A 25,550-nucleotide genomic window follows, 5' to 3' on the forward strand; every position below is an offset into this window, starting at 1 on the left:
AGTGGGATTTGGGGAGAGGGACGCTGCCCTGAGACTGATTTGTACACTTCCCTCTGGCCGACGATGAGAAATTTGATACGTTATCAGCTGAGATGCTGGGACTGACAAAGGGAGAGCGAGGCAGCCAGAGAGAGATTACAATTTAATAAATAGCAAAGATAGGGTTAGCCACTATCAGTTTAAGTTTAATACCATTAGCCCTTGTGCTGGTGCTAGTGATGTATGTAGGACAAAGCACCCAGAGGCTCCGGGGAGTAACTGGCCCGTCTGCGGTTTCAGGCACTTGGCAGGAGAATTTCCCAAGGTGTAAAAATACCCAGGATGAATCAGAATGATAAAAATGATTTCTCTCTGATACTTCTGCCGACTGTCGGTGCAGCAGCAAAAAGCATAGGAAAAGCTCTCCTAATCAGTCTCATTTTTCCCAAAACAGATTTTTGTGTTTCTTTTCTTTTTTTTTTTTTTTTTTTACATAGGAGGGGCATGGAGGCAGTGCTTGGTGCTGTGTGGGACCTGCCTGCTCTGAGCAAAGTCCCTTTCTCCCTGCAGCAAGTTGGGGAATTGTGACAGGACACCCAGATGGGAATGATGCTGCCAGACCTGTGCTCGTAACACGGAAAGGGAGTGCAAAGGGAGGGAAGATAAAAACCTGAGTGTCAGCAGCCTTTTGGTTTTTTACAAGAAAGCTTTCTGTGCAGTTAATCCCTCCAACCTGCATCTACATTAACACTTGCGCCTCACACGTTGCTGCTAAGAAGTTTTGGCAGCTCCTGGCCCTGATTGCAGAGGTAACGCTACACTTGTCTCCTTTGCTCTCACTCAAGTATCTCTGGAACCAGAGACCAGCACTCTCCGAAGTTTCTCCTTGTACACGTATGCAGTCAGCTTGGCAGAGCTTCAAAAGCCATTTGCCTTATTATTCATATGTCTGCTTATAGGAGCAGAAATGCTCCCATTTCTCACTTTCAAAATAAGAGCAGACCCCAGCAGAGAAGAGATTTCTCATCGGTGTTTCTGGCACAGCAGTGCGAGCTCATCACTGCCCTGCTGGGTGTGGGGAGCGGAGTTAGAAGCCCCTGATAGGCAGGAGGGCACATGAACAGCCTTATGGAGAGCACCCAAAATCAGCAGGCTCCTGAGGTATGAGCAGAGCGGGGTCTTGGGGTCTCACAAATCCCTATGAAGGATGACTTGAAAAAGGAGGCTTCAAAAAAGACCAAATTTTGCTTTTCCTCCTGCAGCAAGGATGGCTGACAACGTGGAAATGTTGCAGAGACTCAGACATAATAGAAATTACTTAGCCTCCTCGCTGCATTTTCTCAAACAAGCTTCAAGAACCCTTGCCTTTAAACAAATTAGGAGACTGAAGTAACCTTATAAATCCAAAGACCCATTAAAAGTTGAAATATTTGGTCATTCCTCCTCTCAGTTCAAACTGGGATTCATCCAGAGTTCAAGTGCGTGTATCTCACGAGAGCCACGGTCCCATTTTGTAGAGGTCCATTTCAGTGTTGATGGTTTTCTAGTGCCAGGAATCTACTCTGCAGCCAGGCAGGGAGATAAATCAAAGCTGTGCGCGCTGATGAAATTCAGGAGCCAGAAGTCACCATTGCAGCCCATATAAATCCCTGGATGCCAGCCCTTGTGCTTTTGTCCGTGCCATTAGAGTTCAGAATTATCTGCCCCTCTTTGCTGATGTATGGATTAACCGGCTGCCCGAGTGTTTACTAACGGTTATCACCCGGTACTTTGGACGTTATCAGAGGAAGGGACGCCTGCCGCAGGGCTCGGTCTCTCACCCTTTCTATTACCACCTGTCAGTGGCAGAGAGTGTGCTGTGAAGCTGTACAGTCACAGAGCACAAGTGTAGATAGTTTCTGACGGCTGATCAAAGGGGAAAACCAAAGGCCTGATAACAAGGACGTGTTTCATGTACTTTTAACTTTGAGAAACATTGGCATTTGCATTTTTTTTTCCCCTCTGCAGGCTGGCAGAAACCAGGCACAATAAATACTGCGTATTCAGTTACCTAATAGTGGGGTAAACGGTATGTGCTTGAAGCAACAAAACCTGACTGCAGCCTTGCTCCAAGTGGGAATGGCTTCAGAAGCCTCTGCAAAAGACTTGCTGTACAGCAAAGCAGAATGATTTTAATTTGTACTTCGAAGTGATCTTGAATTCAGGATCTAATCTTTGCATTCGGCAGAGCATCTTATACTGCTGTGAATGAGGTGATAACTGTAAGCCAAAGGGTTCCTTTCAGTGTCTCTGTAGGTGCATGCGCTCCATCGTAGCCAGCATCCTGGTAAAGCTCTGCTGATGAAAGGGTCTCTGTTAGCTCCAGTTTCAGGTAACATTTCTCAGTGCAGGGACAGAAAATCCACACCGCCAGGCTGAAAGCAGGGCTCGCTGTTTTCCTTCAGTATCTATACCTCAAGCACCAAACAAAGCAAGCAGGCTGGTTGCCTTTCCCTCACCGGTGCAACTCTGCACAAGAGCAAGAATGGGACAGAAACTGCAGTTTGTGGCCAGCGGAGCACAGGGGAAGGTGCTCAACAGCAAAGCAGTGGAAGACAAATCAACTTTCAGACTGATTTCTACTTGTCTAATGTACTTAATAACCTCTGCAGGTTTTTTTACAATTCCTGATTCTCTTGCCATTTGCATTGGGGTCCTTGTTCTGATTGCAGTGACTGGTTGGAGTGCTGGTGGGGTCATTATGCTGGTTGGGAGCTTTTCCCAGCTCTCGCTATCAAGAGACCAGAACTGTCTGTGTTTGCAATTTAACATTTTTGCTTAAAGCTTCCACGTACCTGGGTCCCTGCTTGCTCCTCCGGTGCTGTTAACGCCAACATTTTAACTAACATGCAAAAATTAGCTTTTCAGGAACTCCAAACGCGAGACCTTCTTTCTTTCAAATGCCATAAGTATTATAGATGGAAGTGCTGTGGTCCCAGGGTCTCCCGAACATCTCCCATTTGTTTGTTGAAGGTGCCTTTGACCGGAGCGTGACCCTGCTGGAGGTGTGCGGGAGCTGGCCCGAGAACTTCGGTCTCCGTCACATGTCTTCCATGGAGCACACTGACGAGGGCCTCCGGGAGCGCCTGGCCGATGCGATGTGCGAATCCCCCAGCAGGGACATAGTGGGATCAGGAACAGGTACAAAGAAGAGGTGTGATCAGAGATCACGTACATCTCACCCAATGGTGATTTTTATTTTTATTTTAAGCTTTGCTTCTCTTTTTTCCTCTGCGCTCTACCTCTGACTTTACGGGGGTCTCGGTGTGAGAAAAGTCAGAAGCCGCTGCTAGGTCACATAAATGTAGTCAGGGAGGCCTAAAGGGACTTGAAATAAAATGCTGGCTTTAAGCTCCCTGGCCCTGCTGCGGTGATGAGGATGCTCCTCCCTCCCCAGCCAACACAGGAGCGTCGCCAGGCTCTGTGCAGATTGCTGCCCTTGCCCACGCTGATCCAAACAATGTCATAATTGCACACATCCTAATTTTGTGTCCTGAATAGAGCCGTTGTGAAACTGGTTCCGTAATCCAAATTAATCCATCTTCATCAGTGTCCATTATATTGATAAATTATATCATCTGTTTAAGTAAATGGAATGGCACGTCAGAGATTATGCTGCTCAGAAGGGGCCCAGCGGTAGGAGATGTTCAGAAATGTGAAAGCTCAGTTGTTGTGGTTTTATTGTCTCCATTAATTTTGACTTGTGTTAAAAATGCCCTCTAGTAAAAGGTCTAGGCCCATCTTTGATGTGTGCACCGTTTGTGTTGTGACCAGCAGCTCACAGCCATGGTGGCTTCTAACGTCAGCTGCCAGCTCACTTGTCACTCTTTTGGCAGACTGCCTGGGAAGGAGGAAAGGAGGAACTCAAGCAGTAATGTAGGGCTATGCCAACCTCCTGACATCACAGAGAGGCTGCGTAGGGCAGGAGTTGCTCTTCCTTGCCCTGCTGTGAGCACTCTTAGCTCTTCGCTGCTCCAGCTGGAAGAGGCTCAAGGGCTTTCCCATCAGGGCTTGTCCCTCACTTTGCAACTCACAGAATCGTAGCAGGTCACCACACTGCTACCACCTCCCACTGATTGGAGGAGATGGAAAATCAGCAGTTGAAGTCCCTGCATGTAGGTGCAGGCAGCAATAAGCAAGCTGCCGCGGGGTGCAGATCACCCTTTCTACCCCAGCTTGTCATTTCTCAAACTCTTTCCTCTGTAGTGCTACTGCTGAAAAAGATACAGTTATGGGATGGTTTAAGATTCAGTATTAACAGAAAGGTTGAACTGAGCACTAAGTATGGGTCTCGGTTACAAATCTGGTGCATGTTCTCGGTAGTTTGCTGCCTTGGACAAGGCGCTGAACATGCCCATGGTTGCTCCATCACTGCAGTGGGAATAGAGATGCCTCACATTGCAGGTGTGGAGTTTAAGAGGCTCCTGTTTTCAAAGGGCTGTGAAGATGGAAAACCAGGCTGTGCAAATGGAGAAATGCACTTATTTCATCACTTAGTGACCCATACTGCGAGCAGAATGAACTTCCTCAGATGGATTGGCTCCCCTCAGGTTGGGTACCTGAGGGGAAAGGTCAAGGGAATAATTTCTCTGCAAACTGAAGCTATCTAGATGTGACAAGTTGAGGTTACTGACTGCCCCAGAAACTTTATATTGCACTGCAAAACAAGGACTTTGTCAGGGTATTTTCCTTCCTGTATTTTCCTTCCATTTTCACCAGTGCAAGCCAGCTGACACCAGTGAGTGCCAACTTCTTTGTTATAAGCTCAGAATACTGCGGGTGTAAAGAACAGAAGGGGACTGTCTACAGAGATGCCATCAATCAGCTAAGATTTCCCCCTGCTATTGCTTTAGACACATAAATCCTCATCATGAGTGTAGGATAGATGCCATCTCAAAGCAGCAAATGTAATCACCGTCGCACAGTAGTAACATGAGCACTGACCCAGCTCACCCCATCCCACTGCCCTGCTCACACTGCCGTTATGCTCTGTGTTCTTCTGCCTGCTGTGGGATTCTCTCTGTCACTAACGCACATTATTCTTAGGATATGGGCATGTGGTGACTCAGTGCAGCCGAGGAAACCTAGTGATAAGGCTGTGAACTCCCATGCCCTTTCCACTTCCATTCCCTAGCAGCTCTTGAACTGTTCTTCTTAACCAGATGCCCATAAAAAGTTCTCTCCTGCTCTGCTGATACCTGGAAAGCTGCACTTGCTCAGGGAGTCGACTGTTGCTCATGCAACATGCGTGACTGCGCTCCCGGCAGGCTGCCAGCGGCCGTTTGTCAAACTGGAGATCGCATTAAAGCACTAGCATCTGTCTGCTGCTTAATAAATGGGAAAAGATAAGTTTGGAGGTACGGTACCCCTGCTGCAAAGAAGAGGTGTCTTTGTTGGCTCCTAACAAGTAGGATAGTTTTAACTTCCCCCAAATCACTTACAAGCGCAGGCTGAATTGAATTTATCTTCGGAAAACATTCTGTTTTCTGGCCCAGCTCTTCCTCCTCTGGATTCCCTTCCACCCACTCACCTCAGTGAAACGATAGCAAGGAGCTCAGCAGAGAGGATGCCATAAATTTGCTTGTTGGTAGTTGATTTCTGTGTTGGTACTGCTTCCAAAGACAGTAATTACATTTCTACATTGGACTCAAAATTATGTAATTTATGAACCTCACTCTAATTATCCTAAAATGACTTACTGTAGCTTGGAGTTATGCATGCCTTTAACCCTTATTTCTGCTCCTTTAACTCTTTTTAGACCTTAAACACATTAGTGGAATTTACAAAGTCTTTTTTGAACTGAAACATAGTCAGATATCTAACTCTGAATTTGAAAGTACATGCTTGCTTAGTGCTCAGGTCCACAGTGTGGACAAAGAAAAAATGGGCAATTGGATGGACACTGAGACTTTATCAAGTGCTCAGCTGAGCCTGACATGCACTTAGTGGCAAGAGATAAATAGATTCTTTTAATGCCTTAACTGTTAGGACATAGCTGACATGTAGATTTATATAGTAATCAGGGCTGATATGCAGCAGTAGTGCAGAGGAAGCACATGCTCATAGTACCCAGACCACTTTGGGAAGCAGATATTAATGGTATCTTTGTTCCTTACCTACCCCATTGCATTGCAAAGCTGGATCAGCAGCAGCACACTGGTTCAGCACCCCAAGCTACTGACTGTGGCAGAAATCACCCAAAAGTTGGTTATATAGGAAACATCAAGCTGGAGGACACAAAAAAGCGTGAGTCATAATCCAGCCTTTGCAAGGAAGGGGAATTAGATGGCCTGACAGGTCCTTCCCATCCCTGACTCCGGCTGGTTGCCAAGGGCTGTCGGACTGTGGATGGGAGAAGAATCAGGTCTGGAAAATGACCCCCAAAAAGTCTACTTTCCTTCTGACCTAAATGATAACTCCAGTCATCCAGCTAGTTGACTTGATTGGGAAACCAGCTTTGCTCCATGTTATGCAATTATCCAGACGACCCATGTCTATCTTAAGTGGAGTCTGCTGTACATAAGCTGTCAGCCTGGATACACATTTAATTCCAAAGGAGGCATAAGTTGGCAAAGATGCAAAAATATGTTTTTGCTGTTTCACTTTCTGCCAAACTCTAACTGAAAAAAAAATAATTGAAAATCTACTCACCAAATGTTAGTGGTCAGTGACCTCTTGCTTGCAAAGCTTTGTTTTCAAGCAGCTGCGTGTTTACATTTGCAGTATAGTTTCTGAGTATGTGCTGGAGCTCCACACTGCATTTTCAATAACAAAAGCAAAGCTAGTATTGTGATTTATGAAACTGTGCTTCCAAGGGACAGTTCTCAAACTGGACACACAGAAATCTCCAGTCCAGGAGCCCAGAAATGCCATAATCAGTAAATTCTCTTATGTAGTCCTTCAACAAGTACATTTCTTACACTTTCAAATGTACTGTGGTCATCTCTAGGCACAGTACTGAAAATCAGCTGTAACATGGGGCCAGGCCTTTACAGTCTGGTGGAGAGGATGTGTTCTGAACTACACCCATGGAGGACGAGTTCTGCAGCCCCATTTCTGTGCTGAACCTGACGAGACAGATTCCTCTTGCACCGTGCTGCTGGTGTGGTTTCTTCCCATAGAGGCATAGCTTGGGAGGGTCTGTGTACATCCCAAGAACCCGAATTCATGAAGTCTTTGACCACATCCACTTTAGGCGTAGGCTGGCCTTAAAGAAAAGCAGTGGATCTGAACTCCCTGGCTGCTGAGCAGCGGAATGGAGCATGAAACTGCAGCTGTGGCCCTAAGGAGAGGTGCTCCCTCAAGCTCCACTGTGCTCCTCTGGGTGTGCTCCACTGTCACATGGCTTAGCAAATCAAAACCCATTCCCTACATCTTCCCAGGCTTATTACTATGAAGCTCACAGCACAGTGACAGCAGGGTAGATTCATTCTTCAGGAGGCTTCACACAACACCCAAGTTTCCTATGGAGAATTTTAATATATGCAATAAGTAAACATCACTGTGCAGGTTACTGTCAGGACAGGCAATGCTGCAGACTTTGTGTGCAATGCTTGTGCTGCTGCAACTGTCAGCCTCTGCTTTTTCTACCAGGAACACTCGAGTTTTGCATCTCACAACCCATGCTACTGGTTCTGAGCAGGGAAAGATACAACTGTGGCACCATTGTGATGAATAAAACCCACAAGAGCCAAAGACTCTCTACAACATGAAAAGCAAGGTCTTTCAAGCCCTTTGTTTTCCTTTGGGGAAAAAAAAAAAGAAAGAAACAGCAGCAACAAACCCTATTTATTTTCACTTTCAAAACCCCCTGAAAACAGTGTCAGCTACCAGCAGTGGCACGGCAGCGGCAGCGGAGGTGTGAGCGCAGCAGAGCCCTGCACAGGCCCTGCGTAGGAACCTTCTGGATTCCTTCCAGATGTCATCAACAAACTCCTAATGCAATGAAGGAGGCTCATATGTTGAAGCAAACTCTTTAACCTGATTAATGGGGTGTAAGTAAGTGGAGCTAATTAGAGTTGCTGGTAGGGAATGCCCGTCCGAGCACCAGGAGCCGCGTTCCGGCCGTTCTGGCTCCCGGCAGCCATGCAGGGCTGAGCTGTGGCTGTCCCTCAGATGGTCGCCACGGCCCAGAGCCTCATGCAGCTCCTGGCATCTCCAAGCTTGGCAAGCAGGAGCTTCACTTGGTGCTTTTCCTTCCTTCCTTCCTTTCTTCCTCTTTTCTTTCCTCTTCCTTCTAGTCTTTCTAAGGTTTTTTTCCCTTCTCTCCCTCCAGTTGGTGTCGGTCCTAACTCAGATGTGGGGAATGCAAGAGCACAGATCAATTGGTTTTCCTTTTGAAAAGCATTTCTGCAAAGAGATTTCTGCATAGGTTCAATGCAAAATCAGCTCAGGCAGCAAACACAGTGGCATATCAAATAACATCGATGCTAAAAGCAGCCTTTGAACTTTTGGAATATTCATCCCAGGGTCAGAGATTAAATTACCCCCTCAATTAAGTCTAAGAGCTCGATGTTCTTCCTACAAAAGGTTTATTTGGATGAGACTCTTTAAAAAAAAAAAAACAAAAATGAAACTTCAGGGCTCTTGAGGAGCCGCCATTTTTGAAGTGCCAGATGAGAAGAGCAGCGTTTGCACTGCGCACATCTCGATGTGCTTTTGTCACTTGTTTCCCACATGCAAGGTGCAGCAGCAAAGGCACCAAGGGCTGCTCCTGCCCTGCCCCACTGTGGGGCTCTCGGGGCCAGAGGGCATTCAGTCCCCGCTGCGGCCCAGCACCCGGCTCAGGGCTCGGGGTGGGATTTCCCCCGGGTCCTACATCCTTTTAGTGGGAGGGGGAGGGAAGGTCGATTCCACAGATGTCTGGTGTGAATTTGGGTTCATTGCTGCTTGTGGAAAATACCTGCTGGTGGTTCTGAGGGGCACGCTGATGCTGAGAGACGACTCTGACTTTCTGCTGTTTGATAACAAGTTGGTCAGCTGTGCTTCTTTCTTCTCGCTCGTGGTTTGGGGAGATTCCTTGTCTCTTTCTTCTTATTAAATCAAGGCACTTTTTAAGAAATATTTTATTTTTGATACAGAAACAGCCGGTGAAGTAGCAGTAAAAAACATCACCACAAAGAGGCACATGGCTTTGAAATGTTTTGGTATGTAACATGACTGTATTGTTCTCAGGTCTGAACTTCTGCACAAAGGCTATTTCTCCTTGCTACAAAAGCAAACTCTCTGTCAGGTTTCCAAGGGTTACGCACATAGCGTGGTTGTAGGGGAACAAAACAAAAAATATCTAAGTGTTTCAAATCATTTTGCAAATGACATTGTTCTGTTTCTCTCCTTAAATGAACAAGAGTTCCTTTGATTTTATTTTTTTTTAAGTCAAATTTAGGATTCTGCTGTTCAGAGCAGAGAGGTCACAAGGCCCTAATGTATTTAGCATTGACTGCCCTCTCTTGTAGTGCGTCTATTAGTCAGTAATTTGATTTGTACCTATTCATTTGCAGTCCCTGCAGGAGCTCTGAGCTGGCCCCAAGTATAATTGGTGCTGTCTCTATTTTTACATCATTAGATTAGCCCCGACTCCTGGCCACTTGTTGTCTGCGCTTGTCTGTCCATTTATACAACCTAATGTAACACAAAATTCATTACTGATCACATTACTTTCAACTCTGAAGCCAGCTTTGTGATAAACATTTTGTTAACCCTTTCTTGCCAGCACACAGACCTGGGGGATAAATGCACTTTCCCTTTGCAGAAAAATCAATACCGTAATAAAACAAAGTGCAGTCACATTTCTAGATTTGTTATTCCTCCCAGAGAAAAGTAATGGGGAGAAACAAGCACGAGATGACTAAATGATGTCTGTACCCAGGCATCCTGGGCTGCTGTATGCGAAATGAGCTCAGCAGTGTCCTTTCTGCTGGAATATAAAGAAGTGACACCAGATAGGGCCAGCACTCAATTTAAAACTTAATTTCTTACTCATTGTTCTGCAAGTGTTTTAGCTCTTCTGTGCAAGCTGTAATCAGGTTATGACATTATTGGAACTGGACATTTTTCTTCCAGTGCTTTGTCTTCAAGTAGTTAACAGAGAAACAATTCCCTTTCTCCATAAAGATTTGTTATTATGTTGGGGTTTGGTTTGGGTTGTGGTTTTCCTTACTAATCATTAAGCAAATCAGTTTTCCTTCTGCAATAATCCAGCACTTCACAGAAAAATGTGCAGCTCCTTTCTGTCTAGCTTGGTTTTGCTCACGTATGAGTGTTTTGCTGAGCACCTTGTAAAGCATTAAGCTTTTTGCATCACTGAGGCTTCTGCTATCGATTTCAGTGGGAGCAAGAGGAAAGCACGGTAGGTATTCATTTAGGGCTGATTCTGCAGAGAGCTGCGCATCCTAACAGCACTGTTTGCAGTGTCCTGACCATGAGGTGGTGCTTAATGTTGAGAGAGATGTGGTTTGGTGCATGCAAAAGCTGTGGATTCTTAACAGTTGTGTTTTTTTTTTAATTGATTTTCTGTTTGTACAGCTTGGCTTGGGAATCTCTTATTTGGGGATTTCTAAATATTTAGAAACATTTCTCAAGTTTTTGTTAAATGTTCCTTTTAAAAGCTGGAGTTCTGAAGCATGCCCCACGTCGAGGAGTCCTGCACTGAGCAGGGTGCGGGAGGCGAGACGGCCACATGGGATTTTTCCATCTCTCATTTCTCTAATTACCCTGCTGTTCATTTTACAGTCTTCACGTCATATTTCTATGTAAGATTCAACTTAAGGCAAGCATGTATTTCTTAGTAAGTAAAGACCCCCCATCTCCCACCGTGTGAAGCGGGTATTTTCACAGCTGTTTGTGAGCCAAATCTTGTTGCAGCTGCTGACGTGATGGCAGAACGAGGACGAGACAGTTCCTCTCTGTCCTCCCAAAGCCAGCAGCCCTGGAGCAGCTCTGGGACAGAGGCTGGGGGTGTTCTGCTGTTCGGGGATGGTTGGGCACCCTCTGCTCCCATTTCAGCTTGCTGTGCAGTGCAGATCTGCCATGCATCTGGTGTTAACTCTTTGAAAGTTCGAGCCTTTTGTTATCTCAGAATGGCACGTGGCCAATCTGCCCGCTCCCTGTCCTGCCTAGGGAGGACATGAGTGTCACACCAATGCACAGGAAGGCATCTCCTGTTTCCTTGGTTCGGGAAGCAAGATGGCCAAAGTCATGGCAGAGCTCTCATCAGGGGAAACAGGAGAGGAGACTGCAGCACAAAAACCCATTTCTGCAACAAATTGTTAAGTAGTCAAAACGCTTCTTGTTAGAGAGATGCAATGAAGGATGAGTCACCAAACTGCAAAATATGCACTAACACAGCAAAACTCCCATCGATAAAGTCCAGATCAAAAGCTGGAGCAATTAAAATGTTGCAGCATGTTCCAGCCCTTCAGCCCTGCAGCTCAACCTGCAGAGATCCATCGCCACATCTGCTGCTTGGCTCCAGGAGGCAGCAGTCGCTCAGCAGGCTCCTGGAGTGCCACCTCGGTGACTCTGAGGCCTTCTTCCATCCATTTGTATCATTTCCTATCATCATACTGTGTTCCTGCCATCACCTCTCATCACCCCCTGCGTTTTCCTAACGGAGTATCAGACAAATAGTAACCTGATTGCTCTGATAATCTAGCCTCACTATCCACGCTGGAGTCTCAGAGAATCAGGGCTGGGGGCCGTGTCCTTGCTTAACAGCTGTGTTGTTGGATATCTGATGCTTGTCTGGTGCTGGTCAGACAGAATGCAGGGAGCAGGGAGAGGCAGCAAGGAAAAGAAAGAAAAAGAAGGGGATTTTTGCTGGGACAACATCTGCATTGCTCCCATGGGAGCAGCTTTGGTGGCAGCCCCAGGAGCAGGCAGTGCTGTGCCAGCTCACGGCCGTGCTTGGAATGCTTAGCTCTCCTTCAGGTATCTGTCCTAATTCACAGTATGAAAGTATTATCTTTCCTTCCATTCCTAGCCAGCTGTCTCCCCACCATGGATAATACATAAAACGGTAGACTTTTATTCATTAACATTTATGGGAAAATGTTAATATTAAACTGTAAGTGAAAAGCCCTATCTTATTGAATTCTTCTGCTGTGTTATTGGGAGCCTAATTACATTTTGCATTTAAATAAAAACCAGATGACGTTCAGGACGGTCAGGCAAGCATTCTGTAAGTGAGAATTTATCTTGCGATCTGGGTAAACAATGTCTCATCATTTAACAGTTATTATAAATAATGGGTTTTTAAGCACTTTGCTGGGAGTTCATATTGGCTCCACACGGGTTGCTCCGAGAGAATCTCCATGACATCTTCCAGGCATCCGGTGAGGAGGACTCGCATCCTCAGCTCACGTCTCAGGCTGCAGCAGTTTTCATCCTGCTCTCCTCTTGCTGTACATTTCATGCACAGCCCCATCAGACCTTACACTGCCTGCTGCCTTTTTAGAGAGACGTTCTAGCTCGCGTTTCAAGATCACCCTGCAGTCAAGATAATGTATTCTGTGGGGTTTTTTTGGTACTTATTTGTTATTTCCTTGGTCGGGGACTTTCTTAGTATCTGCCCAATACATGAACTCTGTGTTCACTTCAAAACCCTGTGGTGTTGTGAAAGACAAAGGGTCAGTGTCACTTCTCTGGCCGTTTCCAAAGACATTTTTCTAGGAAGTACACAGCAGTGTTGGCAGCCAGGAGCAGCCCCAGGTGAGCAGGATGGAAGCAGTGCTGGTTTCCCAACCAGCTTGAGATTCCCTCTGAAACTCCTGGTTTTCTCCTATCCCAGAGCACAGCATTTCCATGGAGGGTATCTCCCTCCTGCACATACCTCACCAAGCAGCTCTTCCCACTGGCTGCTCCATCTCTGAGGCCGGGCTGCCAGGTAGAAATGAGGCATGGTGGCAGTAATCAAAAGGCAAATTAACCCAGCAGCCTTCCTCCCTAATCTGGAGGCAGCAGTGGGCAGATGAACTGTGCAGGGACAGGTCCTTAACCTGAAATCCAGACTTGAGCTTCAGATGTCACTTCTGTCAAGACTCCATATTTATGTCTAACATCAGGATTTGAAGCTAAAAAATAATACAGGGTGACCAAGAGCCTGAAGCAGTTCTGTGAGCAAGGAGCCCACCAAGTGGGCTGTGGTTTTCCAGCTAATACCCAATGCAGAACTTTGATTTTAAGAGTGCACCTGCAAGCTCTGAGCACTTTGTAGAATTGGGTCTGTTCAGAAAACAAGTTTGTTTTAAGCAACGTCATCTTTAAAATAATTGGCTAAATAGACTGAATGAACTGGAATTGCTAGGATGTTTGGAGTTTCTCAGTGATGCTGATGCTCACAGGGGATGGAAGGGGGACAGCTCTGCTCCATAGGTTCCCGCCTGAGCTATTGAAGTTGGAAAGCCCTGAAGTGCTTAGAGGAGCAGATGAGGCTCATCCCGGTGACATCATTTGTGTGGCTGCGTGCACTTTAGCACAGACCTTCTGATTTGGACCAGCTGGGCATCTGCTCCCCCCAAACATTCAACTTTTCCCTTTGAATCAAACCCAAATTCCGCTCCATTCCAGCTTCCTCATCATCATCCTTCTGCGCTGGGGAGACGGCCTGGAGCTGCACAGCAGCTTTCCTCACTGTCCAGAGATCCACTTTGTGTCAGAAGTGCTACAAGAGGTGCCAGAATGATTTGCTTTGTAATGTTATACTTTTAAGATGAACTCAGCAATGCGTTTTGTCAGAAGCACATAATCCTCCCTGCACACGTGAGGTGCACACAGGGGCACGCGCTGTTGTCCTCTCATCGCCTTATCTTCCTAATGGCAAACTTAGAAGGAAATCCAATAACCAAGGCAACCTCACAAGAGGGGAAGAAATTGGTCTTAGACATGAAATGGAAAGAGATTTATCTCCTCCAGAGCCCCCAAAGGCTGTGGGTGTCGTGGATTCCAGGCGTGGTGTGTGCTGCGAGGCTGCTAGGTGTTGTGAACACACAGATTGCATTTCCTTCCTGCTTCCCTTCGTGGAGGCAGAGGATGACAGAGGGGTCACTATTGAGCAACCCACAACCTGGGAATGAGAGCCCAAACCCAGGAATTTTAATGCAGTGTTCTCTCAGTGATGCTTCTGGTCTGACTTACACAGATGTGCTGCTTGCGTAAGTGAAGGTGCACAGCCATTCTGCCTAAATATGCTCACAAATGTGTGCTCTGGCCTGCACGGGGAAGTGTGTGTCCCATGTAAGGCACATGATGGGCCTGACACCTGCAACATGCTGCAGCTTAAAGGGTGGGATAGGAGGGAGTGCCTTTACACCACAACAAACGAGTGTCAGCATCCCCATGTTTAAAACCCTACTGGAAATCTTGCATGAGGAGCTGTGGGCTGACAGCTTGAGCACTGGCCACAGAAATCTATTCTCTGTAACCATTGCAGTTCTTGAGATTTCACATACTGGCTGCAGTGAGTGACTCATCCTCCTCAATTGCCATTTAGGTAGGAAAGCACCCTAACCCTCTTCCCAAAAATATATACAGCTCGAAGGAACTTGAGATTATTTTCTGAAAGCTCTGCCGTGAAAGTGCCTCTCACGGAGATTATTGTCTCTCTAAATGCTCGTCCTTTATCTGGTGCACTTTTCACCTTCCATAAAACGTTTGGCGTCAGGTCTGGCAGGATGCCGGAGCCTTGGGGCTCATGCTGCATGGAATCCAGAGCTGTGGAGCTTTTGGGTTTCTCATTTTTAGCAAAAAAAACAAGCTTTTTTATTATTTTCCATAGACCTTTTAAAGAGTTTTGTAAATTCTTTGAAAGTTCACACATTGAAATCTTTTGTCGGTATTTCAGCAATCTCTCCATGTGTGGAGTAAACCCAGCATTTCTGTAAGCTCAGCTCTGTGGGTGTTGGATGTTTGGCATCCTAGCATTGAAATAAGGCACTTGAAATGAAATGTGCAGTCTCCGAGGGGCTCTGATGTGCAGAAGTCTCAGTCTACGTCCCTCTGGTGATCCCCTGCCTTCCATATTCCTGCTCTACCTGCAGCATCCTGCACCTGCTTTCCAAGATGCCAGCTTCCATCTCCAAGTGCATCACGTTAACAAACTCTACGTGGACTCAGCATTAGTTACCATAAGGTAGTCTGACAGCAGCTAATATTTTACATAGGCCATGGAGCTTCAGAGGAGCTGTACAGGCAGTGGTTGCAAGTCTTCTTGACTTTGCAAATTTAATGTGGGTGCTCCCATGGTGTCTCAACATTTTGAAAGATGCAGCGGGATGAAATGCTTTTAATACGGGGGTTGGTTTTCAGTGTTCAAGTGCCACAGTGCTGCATTTGTTTGGAAAAACGAGTTCTTGGGGCAGGTCTGGGGCAGCCACATGGAGCACTGCAGGGAATGATCCTGAGCTGAGCAGGTTGAGAGAGCTTGGAGACATGGCAGTGATCATCCTCCTTTTTAAGCGTGAAAAGAGATCTGTTGAGTGCTGAGTGCTTGTACTTCAATATATTGAAGCTCATTGTGTGCCAGCGTACCCAGCCCTGCTGGTCCTGCTGCAGGGTGCAGATTGAGCAGGGCTTTATGCTGAGCTCCCTTCTCTGCGTGATACTGCATCGCAAGAGCAAAATGAAAATGTTTAAGTAACCCCTTCTTTAGGGAGTGTTGTGTAAATTGCAAACAGTTTAAGAGATCCTCAGGACTTGCACTGTGTTAATATAAACTGCCTTTTAGTGTTCACTCTGTATAGGATCCTTTTGAATGAGAATCCAGATGGCAGAAGATACATAATTATTATTCATTGCAGTTAATAAGTAACATTCGGGAGCCCCAGTCTGCTCTGCAAATCCCCTGTGATGGGCACTGAGCAAATATACAAGTAACAATTAGTCCTTGCTGCAGAGTATTTTACAATTTCAGCTCCAGAGAAGGAGGTGAGAGGAACCTGAGCGTTCATCGGGGAGCGAGGAGCAGGCCATGGCTTGGGGCACGTCTGCAGGGAGTGCTCTGCTCGGGAAGGAAGGGAGAAAGTTATCTGAGATTGTAAAGCAGGGCTCTCACTTCGGCCTTGTAGCTGCTGCTGCAAAACGTGACTGGGGAGAGGCACAGCATGCCTGCTGCTTCCCCAAACAGCCCATGGGAAATGCCCTCTTTGCCTTGCACCCTGTGCCCAGCCCACATCCCGCATCCACCCCATGCCCTGGCTCAGGGGCCGGGAAGCTGCTGCCCAGCAGCACCAGCTCATAGGGGAGCCCAAAAACTTCCCTGAATTAATTGCAATGAATGACAGCACCAAAATCAAGGAGATGCGAGCCCTGCCGGCCATTACCCCGCTTCCTGCATTCCTACTTGTTAATTGTATAATTCCTAACGAGTCTTGATGCATCCGATGGACTTTCCAATACGTGCTCACTCTGACGCTTCCTCCCCTCCCCTCCCTCCCTCAGCAGAGACCTCGTTCCTTTAAAAACCCCATCCTTAAAAATCAGAAATACTCAGCCCAGAGAAAGGAAAAGGGAACTTGACATTAGTTGAGCTTGAAAGGCTTGGTGCTGTGAAAAGTGACTGACGTGTGAAAAGAGGCTACAATTAGTTCTTTCCCCGAGCGCTCTCCCATTCAGCGCAGGGTCACTCCTTCAGCGAGCCGCGGCTTTGAGGGTAATGTGTTGTGACAGTTTGAGATGATGAAGAATAATTCTTGTATTCAGAGTTGCTGCCGCTTCCCCGCTGCCCCGACACATCAGGCTGCTGTCGTTGGATCACTCATCCCGGCCAGGGCTCGCACAGCACTGGGGACGAGAGGGGAAGGGCGGCTCTGCTGGCACGGGGGGCTCCAGGGGGGTCTGAAATGGTGCGTGACCGCCTGGTGTAGGGGAGGGGGCTGAGGAGAAAGGGAAAACCATTAGAAGAAATAATGCACGGGAGAGGAGATTTTTGAGTAGGCATAAAGGAGATACCACGGCTTCGAGTGGACCGCTGCGGCGAGAGCACAGATCAGAAAGGCAGCATAATTTATGAGTGTTCCGGGCAAAAGAGGGCTATATAGATTTTCTTCAGGCATTGAATTAATGCGCCACATAAAATGGTTTCACATTTAGGCTTGGCAGGACTTTCTCTCTTTCTAATCCGTTGACAGTTCCTAGAGCTTTCTGGAAGCGACGGCGGTCTCTGTGGGATAGGGGGTCATCGTGCCCCACACCCCGAGCATCCCGGGCTACTCCTCCTCCTCCCCATCCCCACATCATCTCTGGGCTCTGGGGAGGCAGAGTGGCTCAGCTGCCAGTTCGGGGACAAGATCACAGGAGGTTGATGCTGCTGGTGCTGCTGCCCGGGCATCACACTCACTGTGGGCTGGGGGGTAACAGCAGCAGTTCCCCCGTTGCAGGCACGGTGCTGCCAGCTGCCCTGCAGTGACTCTCCTCATGGCTTCAGCAGATGTTGCTGCTGCTGCTCCTTCATCTTCTTTTCCTGTCTGTGGTTTTTTCTCTTTTTTTTTTTTTTAGGCCAGGCAGAACTCTGCGAGCCGTTTCCTCCAGGGACACGGGGCAGGTTTTAGTATTTACATTTCCAGTATTAGCATCTATTTGTATTTGTGTTTGTTTTTCACGGGCTTTCGAATGCCTCAGGGAGCCATTTCTGGGCCCAAAATCATGCAAGTGCTGGTCTTCTCACAGTATTTCATTTCCTTGATGGTGGAAATGCAAGGAGAAGAGCAGGTCTCATGTTATTTTGACCCCATGAATAGCTCCCAGGGGCCCCTTTCTTCCTTCTCCCACCCACTCTCCCCCCAGATCAAATATTTAGGTTTCTGCAAAGCCTGACTTCTCAACCCTGGCTATCTTGCTTCAGCAGAAGCAAATTGCAGTTATTACAAAATAGCCAGAGAGTCTATAAGGCAGAGTGGGTTTGATACGATGCACAATTTGTTGGCTACCGTACAAGTTCATTATAGTGCATCATAAGCAGTTGTTTTACTGGTACATTTAAGGAAGTTAATGCATCTCGACAGTGTGTGCACGGGGGAGCGCAGACACAATAACCCTCAGACATGCTGGGGCCGAGGCTGTCCATGGCAGAACTCAGCCACAGCTGCGCAGCCCTCACCCTGCACTGCATCCCCAGCTCTCCTGGGTGTGTTCCTTCCCAGCAGACGTTCTCCTGGCACACAGGGCTGGTGGGCTCACCTCCTTCCAGCTGTGTGGGGCTGTGCTGTGGTCATGCTGTTGTGCTGCAGTTCAGGTGTGGGGGCTGCTCCCCTCCGAACCCAGAGCAGGCTCTAGGGCTGGAAAACTTGCCTGGCAGCAGTGAGGGGAGCTCCCTGCTCCCAGCAAAGCACTGTGCCCATCCTGTACCTCCGTTTTCCCAGCTGGCATCAGCCTCCACAGTGCCACCCCCTGGCAGGCCCCGCAGAGGTGACACGGCTGCCACAGCCCCAGCATGCAGCATCCCCAGATCCCATGCCGTGGCCATCAGTGAGGCCACAGCGATGCACAGGATGGGATGGAGTGCAAGAAACGCACCCCCGCTGCCTTTTGCTTCAGTTACTGCAAAAACAACACGAACCTGAAAATCCATTATAGCCAAAAAAGATCCAGGGGACATTGGGAGCAGCTCCACAGCATGAGGCTGGGATGCAGCAAGCAAGTGGCTCTGCCCATGGCTGCCTGGTGCAGGCGTGACGTGGGGTGGTAACCAGAGCCAGCTGTGCAGGGGAGAGAAAAGCGCCAAATCAGACAGGATAAGCACAACATTAGTGTGGGATACACTGCTCAGTTCTGATTCAAATTACTGTTTTTACTTCCTGAACTCATGGGAGAATGAGGATGTGAAGAAAATGAAGAGGTTTATGCATGCACATTCCTTAACGAAACACTGGTGTGGAATGGTGATTAATACAGCTGATGTAATTATCGGCACTGCTTGGAGAGTGACCCATTTCCTGCAGGTTTGTTCTCCACCTACCCTGGGCAGGCTGTCCCCACTGCAGGGCACTCATCCCCACTGCAGCACCTCCGGACGCAGGGCTGTGTCTCGCAGCCCTGGTGGTGGCTCTGGGAGATGCTTTTTGTTTAGATGACTTTCTGCTTTTGCCATACACTTTGCCTATGGACACATCCCTTATCTCAGTCCATTGCAGCAAATGTCTGCAGAGCACTGTGCCCAAACCTCTGGCGTGTGCCCTGTCCCCTGTGTGTGCTTAGGTTCTGCTTGATCTCATGGCTGTGTGTCGCTGCTGAGCATCAGGCAGGGTGATGCTGCCCAGCTGCGCCGCTGCACACTGCCTCTCAGTCAGCTGCAGGGTTCAAGTGGCTCACAGAGAGGGCACGGCTGCAGACTGTGCTCTGTGCACACAAAAATCCTCATGCTGCAAGATTAGAGAGTGGGAAGGACTTTGAGAGGTCAGCAAGGGCAGGAGGTGGCACGGTGAGTGCAACTGGGAGGGGGGGAGCTTCAGTGAGTTCTCTTGCTGTAGGGTGCATAGCAATGGGGGCGTTTTCTGCTCCCTCAAAGAAGCAGGCACTGATGCCCGGTTTTGTAGGAAGTCCCTGCTGGGGAGTTAAGGACGTTCCCTCCTCTGCCTGCCTGCCCTTCGCACCCTGCTCAGTTCAGCTGTGAGCACACCCACACCTGGATCCTGAAAGCCCCAGGTGGTTGGCCGCACTGATGCCCACCTAACAGCACTCGGGGTTCTTTTATCTGAAACACTAACCAGGGCCTCTTCTCTCTTCCTGTTTCAGAGCTTCAGCGAGAGGGAAGCATAGAGACGCTCAGTAACAGCTCCGGGTCCACCAGTGGAAGTATTCCTCGCAATTTCGATGGCTACAGATCGCCCCTCCCGACTAATGAGAACCAGCCCCTCAGCCTCTTCCCCACAGGCTTCCCCTGAGTTCGTCAATCACACGAGGAGAGATGGGGACGGGGTAACGAGCCGCCTCTGCCCAAGCAATCCGATGTGCCCGCTGCCCGCTGCGCGCTGGGTGGTTCTCGTTACCCTGATTGCTGTCGGCGACTCTTCCACGTAAACCTTTCTGGAACGTACTCACAAAACCTTGACTTTGTTTTCTGTGCAATACGAAGAGACTCCATCTTCGATCTCGCTAGCTGCGCGGCCGCTTTGTTCGCTGTGTTCGGGAAGAGGTTGGTTGAGGAGGAATCTGTCTGAGCTGTTCTTGGCCGAGCACGTGGTGTCACAGCTGCTCTCTGCTTTCTGTGTTCAGAGACGAAGGCAATCTCTGCACTATGGGTGTGCACCCGCCGGGAGCTGCAGCTCTCTGCAAAGTGCCGAGCGGTAACGAGTGAGCTCCAGAGAATGGGAGTTCAGGGGCGTTTGTGGACAGGGCTGGTGGTGTTTTCTCTCCCCGGTTGCGCTCCTTGCTGCCCTCCTTCCCCCTGTACCAGGAGTATTACAAGTGGAAAATGTTTCTTTTTGTTCTTTGGAAGAATGATCTCTCTTGCTCCAGTTTTATTCTAGCCATGTATTCTAGAAACATACATAATTGACTAACTGCAGTCACAGATTTCTCATCTTTGGTTATAAACGTTGTTCACTGGAACTCGGCTGTCTGTCCAGAAATGCATGTGTCATTGAATAAATCGAAGTTAAACCTGAAACTGCTCAGATGTGCGTGTTGGGGCACCACGTGTTGTGGCTGTGTCCATTGCTGCCTGCAGCACTGCAGGGCTGTGGGGAAGAGCTGTGCGCAGCCCCCGGAGCGCATCACACTGCAGGCTCACACTGTGACCACACGAATTCCTACATCCATCTCAGCCAGCTCCTGTTGGGAACAGAGGGTGAGCTGGGACTGTCAGCTCGTGACATTTCCTTCCCACTGCTTGTTTGGAATAGACGCCGTTTGAGTCATGGAAATGAGAGGAAACTGTCGAAAGCCACAAATCTTTGTGCGCTCCGAAAGCCGCCCCCAGCGGCACTGAGCGCAGCAGGACTGACCACCCTCTTCCTCCTCCATCCCCAGGCACCGAATATCAAATTCACTCTTGGGTTGGAGATTTTTTTTAGCTGTAGCACTATTCCTCAGATCTCCAATGCTTTTGCTTTTTTTTTTTTCCCCCTCTATCTTCAGATTTGGAAACCGGTAATAAAAGCTGTGAGTCTGCAGTCGGCAGCCATCGCTTTGGTTTCTTGCTTTGGTTTTCAGTCTGTCCTTTCTCAGGCAAAAAAAAAAAAGAAAAAAAAAAACTTGTTTGGGATGGAATCAGAGGAGAGTTTGCCCATCGGTGCAGCACACAGCTCCAGCCCAGTGGCTATGTGCTATATCTGCACTCACAGGCTCCGCTGTAATGCTGTGTTTCTTTTATGTCCATAAAGTAATGGATGGAAGCGAGCGCTGGGGCAGGGCTGCCATTGTGAGCAAATGGAACCTCGGGGTCAAGTCAGTCCACACCAGTTGGGGTTTTGAACACGGTTCAAGCCAAGGTCAGCTCCAAAAGTTCAAACGAAATCCAGATTAACACATACAGAAGGGATTGTGCTGTCACCGCCATCCTTGCTTCCTTTCAGCCTTCCCAAAGAGCAAACGTAAGGGACAACGTTCCTCCCGAGCAGCAGCCGCCACTCTCCTCTGTGTGAGCACACGGCCGGCCGGGTGGTGTCACTGGAAATGTATTTGTTGTTGGCAGGCATTAAATCACTTTTTATAAGTGCTGCAAGAAGGCCATGTGGAAATTCCCGGCCTGCGAGAAGCTCCTCTGAATCGGGATGTTTTGTTTAAAGGGGGGGAAAAAAAAACTACAAACTGGGGCTGTACCAAAATATTTTCAGTCTGGTTCATTGAAAAGAATGTCCTACATTCCCTGCTGCCGATAGCCCCGTAGCCAAAGGGGGAAGAAAGCCGAGAGCACAAACAAGACCCAGCCTAGCACTGCAGTGAGGCTGTTCACTCTGGTGCGATGCTGGCACAGGTGACCCAGCAAAGAACTGAACCCAGCTCCCCAAGACCAGCACTGTGTTGTGGCAGCAGGCACACGCTGTGGTGCAGCGTGCTCCCAATGCTGTGTGCAGCAGCAGAGCGGGGCCTGAATGGTGCCCAGCCCTGGGAGCAGCTGGCTCCGGGTGAGGCTGTGATCTGAGAGACCTCCACCCCAGTTCCTATTGATGGTGGTTTTCAGCTTGCAGGCACGATGCAGAGCTCAGTGAGAGGGGCTTCAGCTGAGTGCATCCCACAGCAGTGGTGGCCGTGTGGGTGAGGGTCTGCAGTGCCATTGCTGCGCCCTGATAGAAAACACTGCCTCGCAAGGACCCCACAACACAGGAGGGGCTGCGAGGTCTGAAACCGCTTCCAGTAGTGGTGAGCAGCGGCCTCCTGCTGAGTTCAAAAGGCAAAACGTCTCATTCGGAGCAGGGCAGACTGTATATCACTGCGCACAAAGTGGAGCTCTTCTATTAAAAGTTGAGTTCGGGTTTCAGGAATTAATGTGAATTATTGCTTTCTCCTCCTGGCCCTCTCACTACATCGAGCACACACGCACCGCACGCTTCAGATGGAAGCAGCAGCCCTTCTCACAGGGCTCCATCTCTCCGTTTCGGAGGATCCGAGCGCTGTCCGCGTTCCTCGCTGCTTTCCTTGGCCGGTTGCTGCTCAGGGTAGGAACGTTTGCGCCATTTCCTGTTGTCTTTCTCTTCTGCTCCTGAGATATTGTAAAAATGTTCGGTATCCTGCAGTAGGTTGTAATCACTTCGCCTTAATGTTTCGCAGCTGCGAAGCGTAACTTTAAACCCGGCCATTTGGACGCTCACAATTAGCGGCTCAATGGGGGCCGAGAGCTTCTTTGTGATTGCAAAAGGAGAAAACGAAACTTTTTGGGGTTTGGTTTTTTTTTTTTTTTTCCAATTTAAATGGGGAAGGGGGAGAAGGGGGGAAATCAGGGAACAGAAGGGCTGGAGGTGAGGGGTGTTTTTAACACAATAAGTTGTTGATGTGCTGGGGAGAAATAACCGAACTGGCCCTGCCCCGGCTCTCCCTGCCTCCTGCCCAGCACTGGCACTGCTGTCCTGTACAGGACCAGGAGAGGTGTTGCATTCCAAGGGATGCCAGAAAGCGCTCTGAGAGGCATCAATCAGTCCAGAACATGGGGTGTGGGGTGAAGGGTAGCACTGCGGGTGGTGGAGGGCAGCTCAGCCCCACTGTCCCCATGCTGCCCAGCTGTCCTGCAGCACTGCCCCGTTCCCATGCAAGCAACACCATGTGCATGAGCACAGGGCTGGGCTTTGGCAGAGCTGGTGGCCAGGTTTAAGCAGAGCTGTTTGTGGACAGGCCATAAGCCTTTTGAAAATGGGGTCCATTGAACTGTGTGCTGTTCCTGATTGAACACAAGTATAAGCTGAGGCTTGCGCTGCAGCATCCTCATCTGCTCTGTCGGACAGCAGTGTTCCTGCTGTGCTCTCCCCTCGTGAACCTTTCTGGAGCAGGTCTCACTTACGCCAGGAGTGCCTTTACCCTATGAAAGCAGAGGATGCGATTCAGAGGGGATGGAGTCACCATGGCAGTGGCAGAGTCGGTGCCTGCCTGTCCCTGTGGGTCACCACTGCTGCCAGGGCTGATCCCAGCTCTGACTCCTGGGGATTTCAGCTCTGGATTTCAGCTTCCTTTTGTCTGGCAGTGTCCTGCATGAGCCGGGTGCCACAGCATGGACACGCTGTGCCCATGGGGACTGTCCCTGTCCCCATCTCCTCCTGCCACCACGTCCCCACAGCCCCTCCTCCATGCCCAACCCACCACCTGACCACACATACTAATTAATAGCGAAGCCCTGCCCTCCACCAAGGAGAAGGCTCAGAATTTCCTCAGAAACTTTGCTGTCTGAAAGGTGTCCTCAGTATTCCCCCACGCTCAGCCCCTCCATGGGTCAATTACATGGTGAGCAGTCAGACGGAGTTAATTTCTAATTTAATACAATGTTAAAAGGTTGTCAGGTTAAAATCTAATCTATAAACAAGGCACAAAGCATCTCTTTAATATGGGTGTCACGGAGCGGCCCTGGCTCCGACCACAGGCTGCTGCTCCTTTTATGGGGTGTAATTACTTCCCGGTGAGGATTTACAATATTATTATAGGGCCGTAAGATGGAGCCGGTGCCAAACGCATCCCAGTGCCAGGAGGGTGCCAGCACACACAGCCCTTGTGTGGAGGGCAGAGTGAGCGAGTGGGGGATCCCAATGTCGGGGTGGAGGGACTGTTCTTAAGGTGAGATTTGAAGGATGGGAGACAGATGGCAAGTGGGGAGGACGGAGGGATCGAGAAAAGGGTTTCAGCATGGAGGGGAAATGCAGAGCGGCTCAGGGCAGCGCTGCTCTCTGGAGATGTGAATCAGAGCAGTGATGGACGGTTGTCCACGCAGTGTTGGGTCCCAGTGACCGAGAGCAGCGTGAGGACAGGTGCAGCACTGAGCACTGGCACTGCCGCGGGGATTTGTTTGGGCTGCCTTTGTTTTCCCAGTCCCCTCCTGCAAACCCAGGTCAGTGCTGTTCTGCAGCCCTAAAGCTGATGGAGAGCAAAAGAAAACAAACAAACACCAACGTGGTAGGAGAGCAGCGGTGCAGGCTCCTGGTTCAGCTCCATACCAGATGCATTCCCGAATCTCCTTTGAAGCAGAAGGGACCGAGGTGTGAGCCCAGGAGCGCTGCACTCGGGTGCAGCAACTCTAACCCCAAATATTTTGGGGTTTGAAAGGTCCGTGCCCTGTAGAGGGGCCAGGGCCAGGGCCAGCTCATCTGCCAGGAGTGCCGTGGCTCTCCCTTTGCCCACCGCTTCCCAACCTCAGGTCCCATCTGATGTACATTGCTGCCCCTTTGCCCACATCTCCCGGTTTTGCTGCTTTTTTGGTTCCTTTCAGCCTATCCCAGGGCTGTTCTCACAGCGATCCAGGTCAGACTGTTGGACGGCCTCAAATCTTCACTTTTAATCCCACAGGGTAAGGGGGTGGCGGCCATAACAGCATTATTTTATCAAATAACGGCGCTCGCTAATCTCTTTTATTTAAGAGATGAACAGACCACGAAGCGTAGCTCCCGATTTCCCCTTTTGGAGTCGGTTTCATTCCGGGAACCCCTGGCCGAAACCGGGGCTCTGCTCACCTACAGACACCGGGGGGCCTGGAAGGGAGGGCAGGGGGGGGAGGTAGGGCAGCGGGGCCCCGACGGGGCAGACGTTATGGGGCTGCGGTCACGCGTGGCGGAGGTTCTGGGGGATGCTCGCCCCCGGCCCCATCCCATTACGCCGATGAGGCGGCGGTAATACCATTAGCCCGGGGATTACACGCCCGCGCCGGGATGTGACACACTTTCTCAAATGGAAGTTTTTTAAACAGAGGGATTTGCATGATCCTCCCCACCTCCCCCCGCCCCGCCCCGCGCCGCCGCCCGCCCCCCGCAGCGCCGCTCGGGTTTCACGCCGCTTTTCTCCCCCCCCACCCCCCCGCGCCGCGCGGGCCTCCCGTCGCCTTTTAAGGGAACGGGCTCGGAACGGCCAAGGCGCCGCGCCCCGACGTGCGCAGCCCCGACGTGTGCGGGGTTACGGCCGCCACCTCC

General features: G+C 49.3%; 1 protein-coding gene across 6 annotated transcripts in view; it reads left to right on the forward strand.

Moving 5' to 3' along the window:
* BCAS3 (BCAS3 microtubule associated cell migration factor) overlaps positions 1 to 20,617 on the forward strand; it is a 301,210-nt gene extending 280,593 nt beyond the window's left edge. For 3 of the 6 annotated variants that reach the window (XM_042830111.1, XM_042830112.1, XM_042830110.1), the window contains exons 23-25: positions 2,992 to 3,159; positions 9,099 to 9,164; positions 19,744 to 20,617. In XM_042830111.1, coding sequence (XP_042686045.1) covers positions 2,992 to 3,159; positions 9,099 to 9,164; positions 19,744 to 19,892 — 383 coding nt within the window. In that variant the 3' untranslated portion in view covers positions 19,893 to 20,617. Of the gene's footprint in view, positions 1 to 2,991; positions 3,207 to 9,098; positions 9,165 to 19,743 lie in introns of all 6 variants that reach the window. The other 3 variants (XM_042830115.1, XM_042830113.1, XM_042830114.1) reach the window with 3 other exon arrangements.
* Positions 20,618 to 25,550: the final 4,933 nt, after the last annotated feature.

The sequence above is a fragment of the Centrocercus urophasianus genome, unplaced genomic scaffold (genome assembly GCF_019232065.1).
Source record: "Centrocercus urophasianus isolate 14NV4802_14NV808 unplaced genomic scaffold, USGS_Curo_1.0 seq_33, whole genome shotgun sequence".
NCBI classification, from domain to species: domain Eukaryota; kingdom Metazoa; phylum Chordata; class Aves; order Galliformes; family Phasianidae; genus Centrocercus; species Centrocercus urophasianus.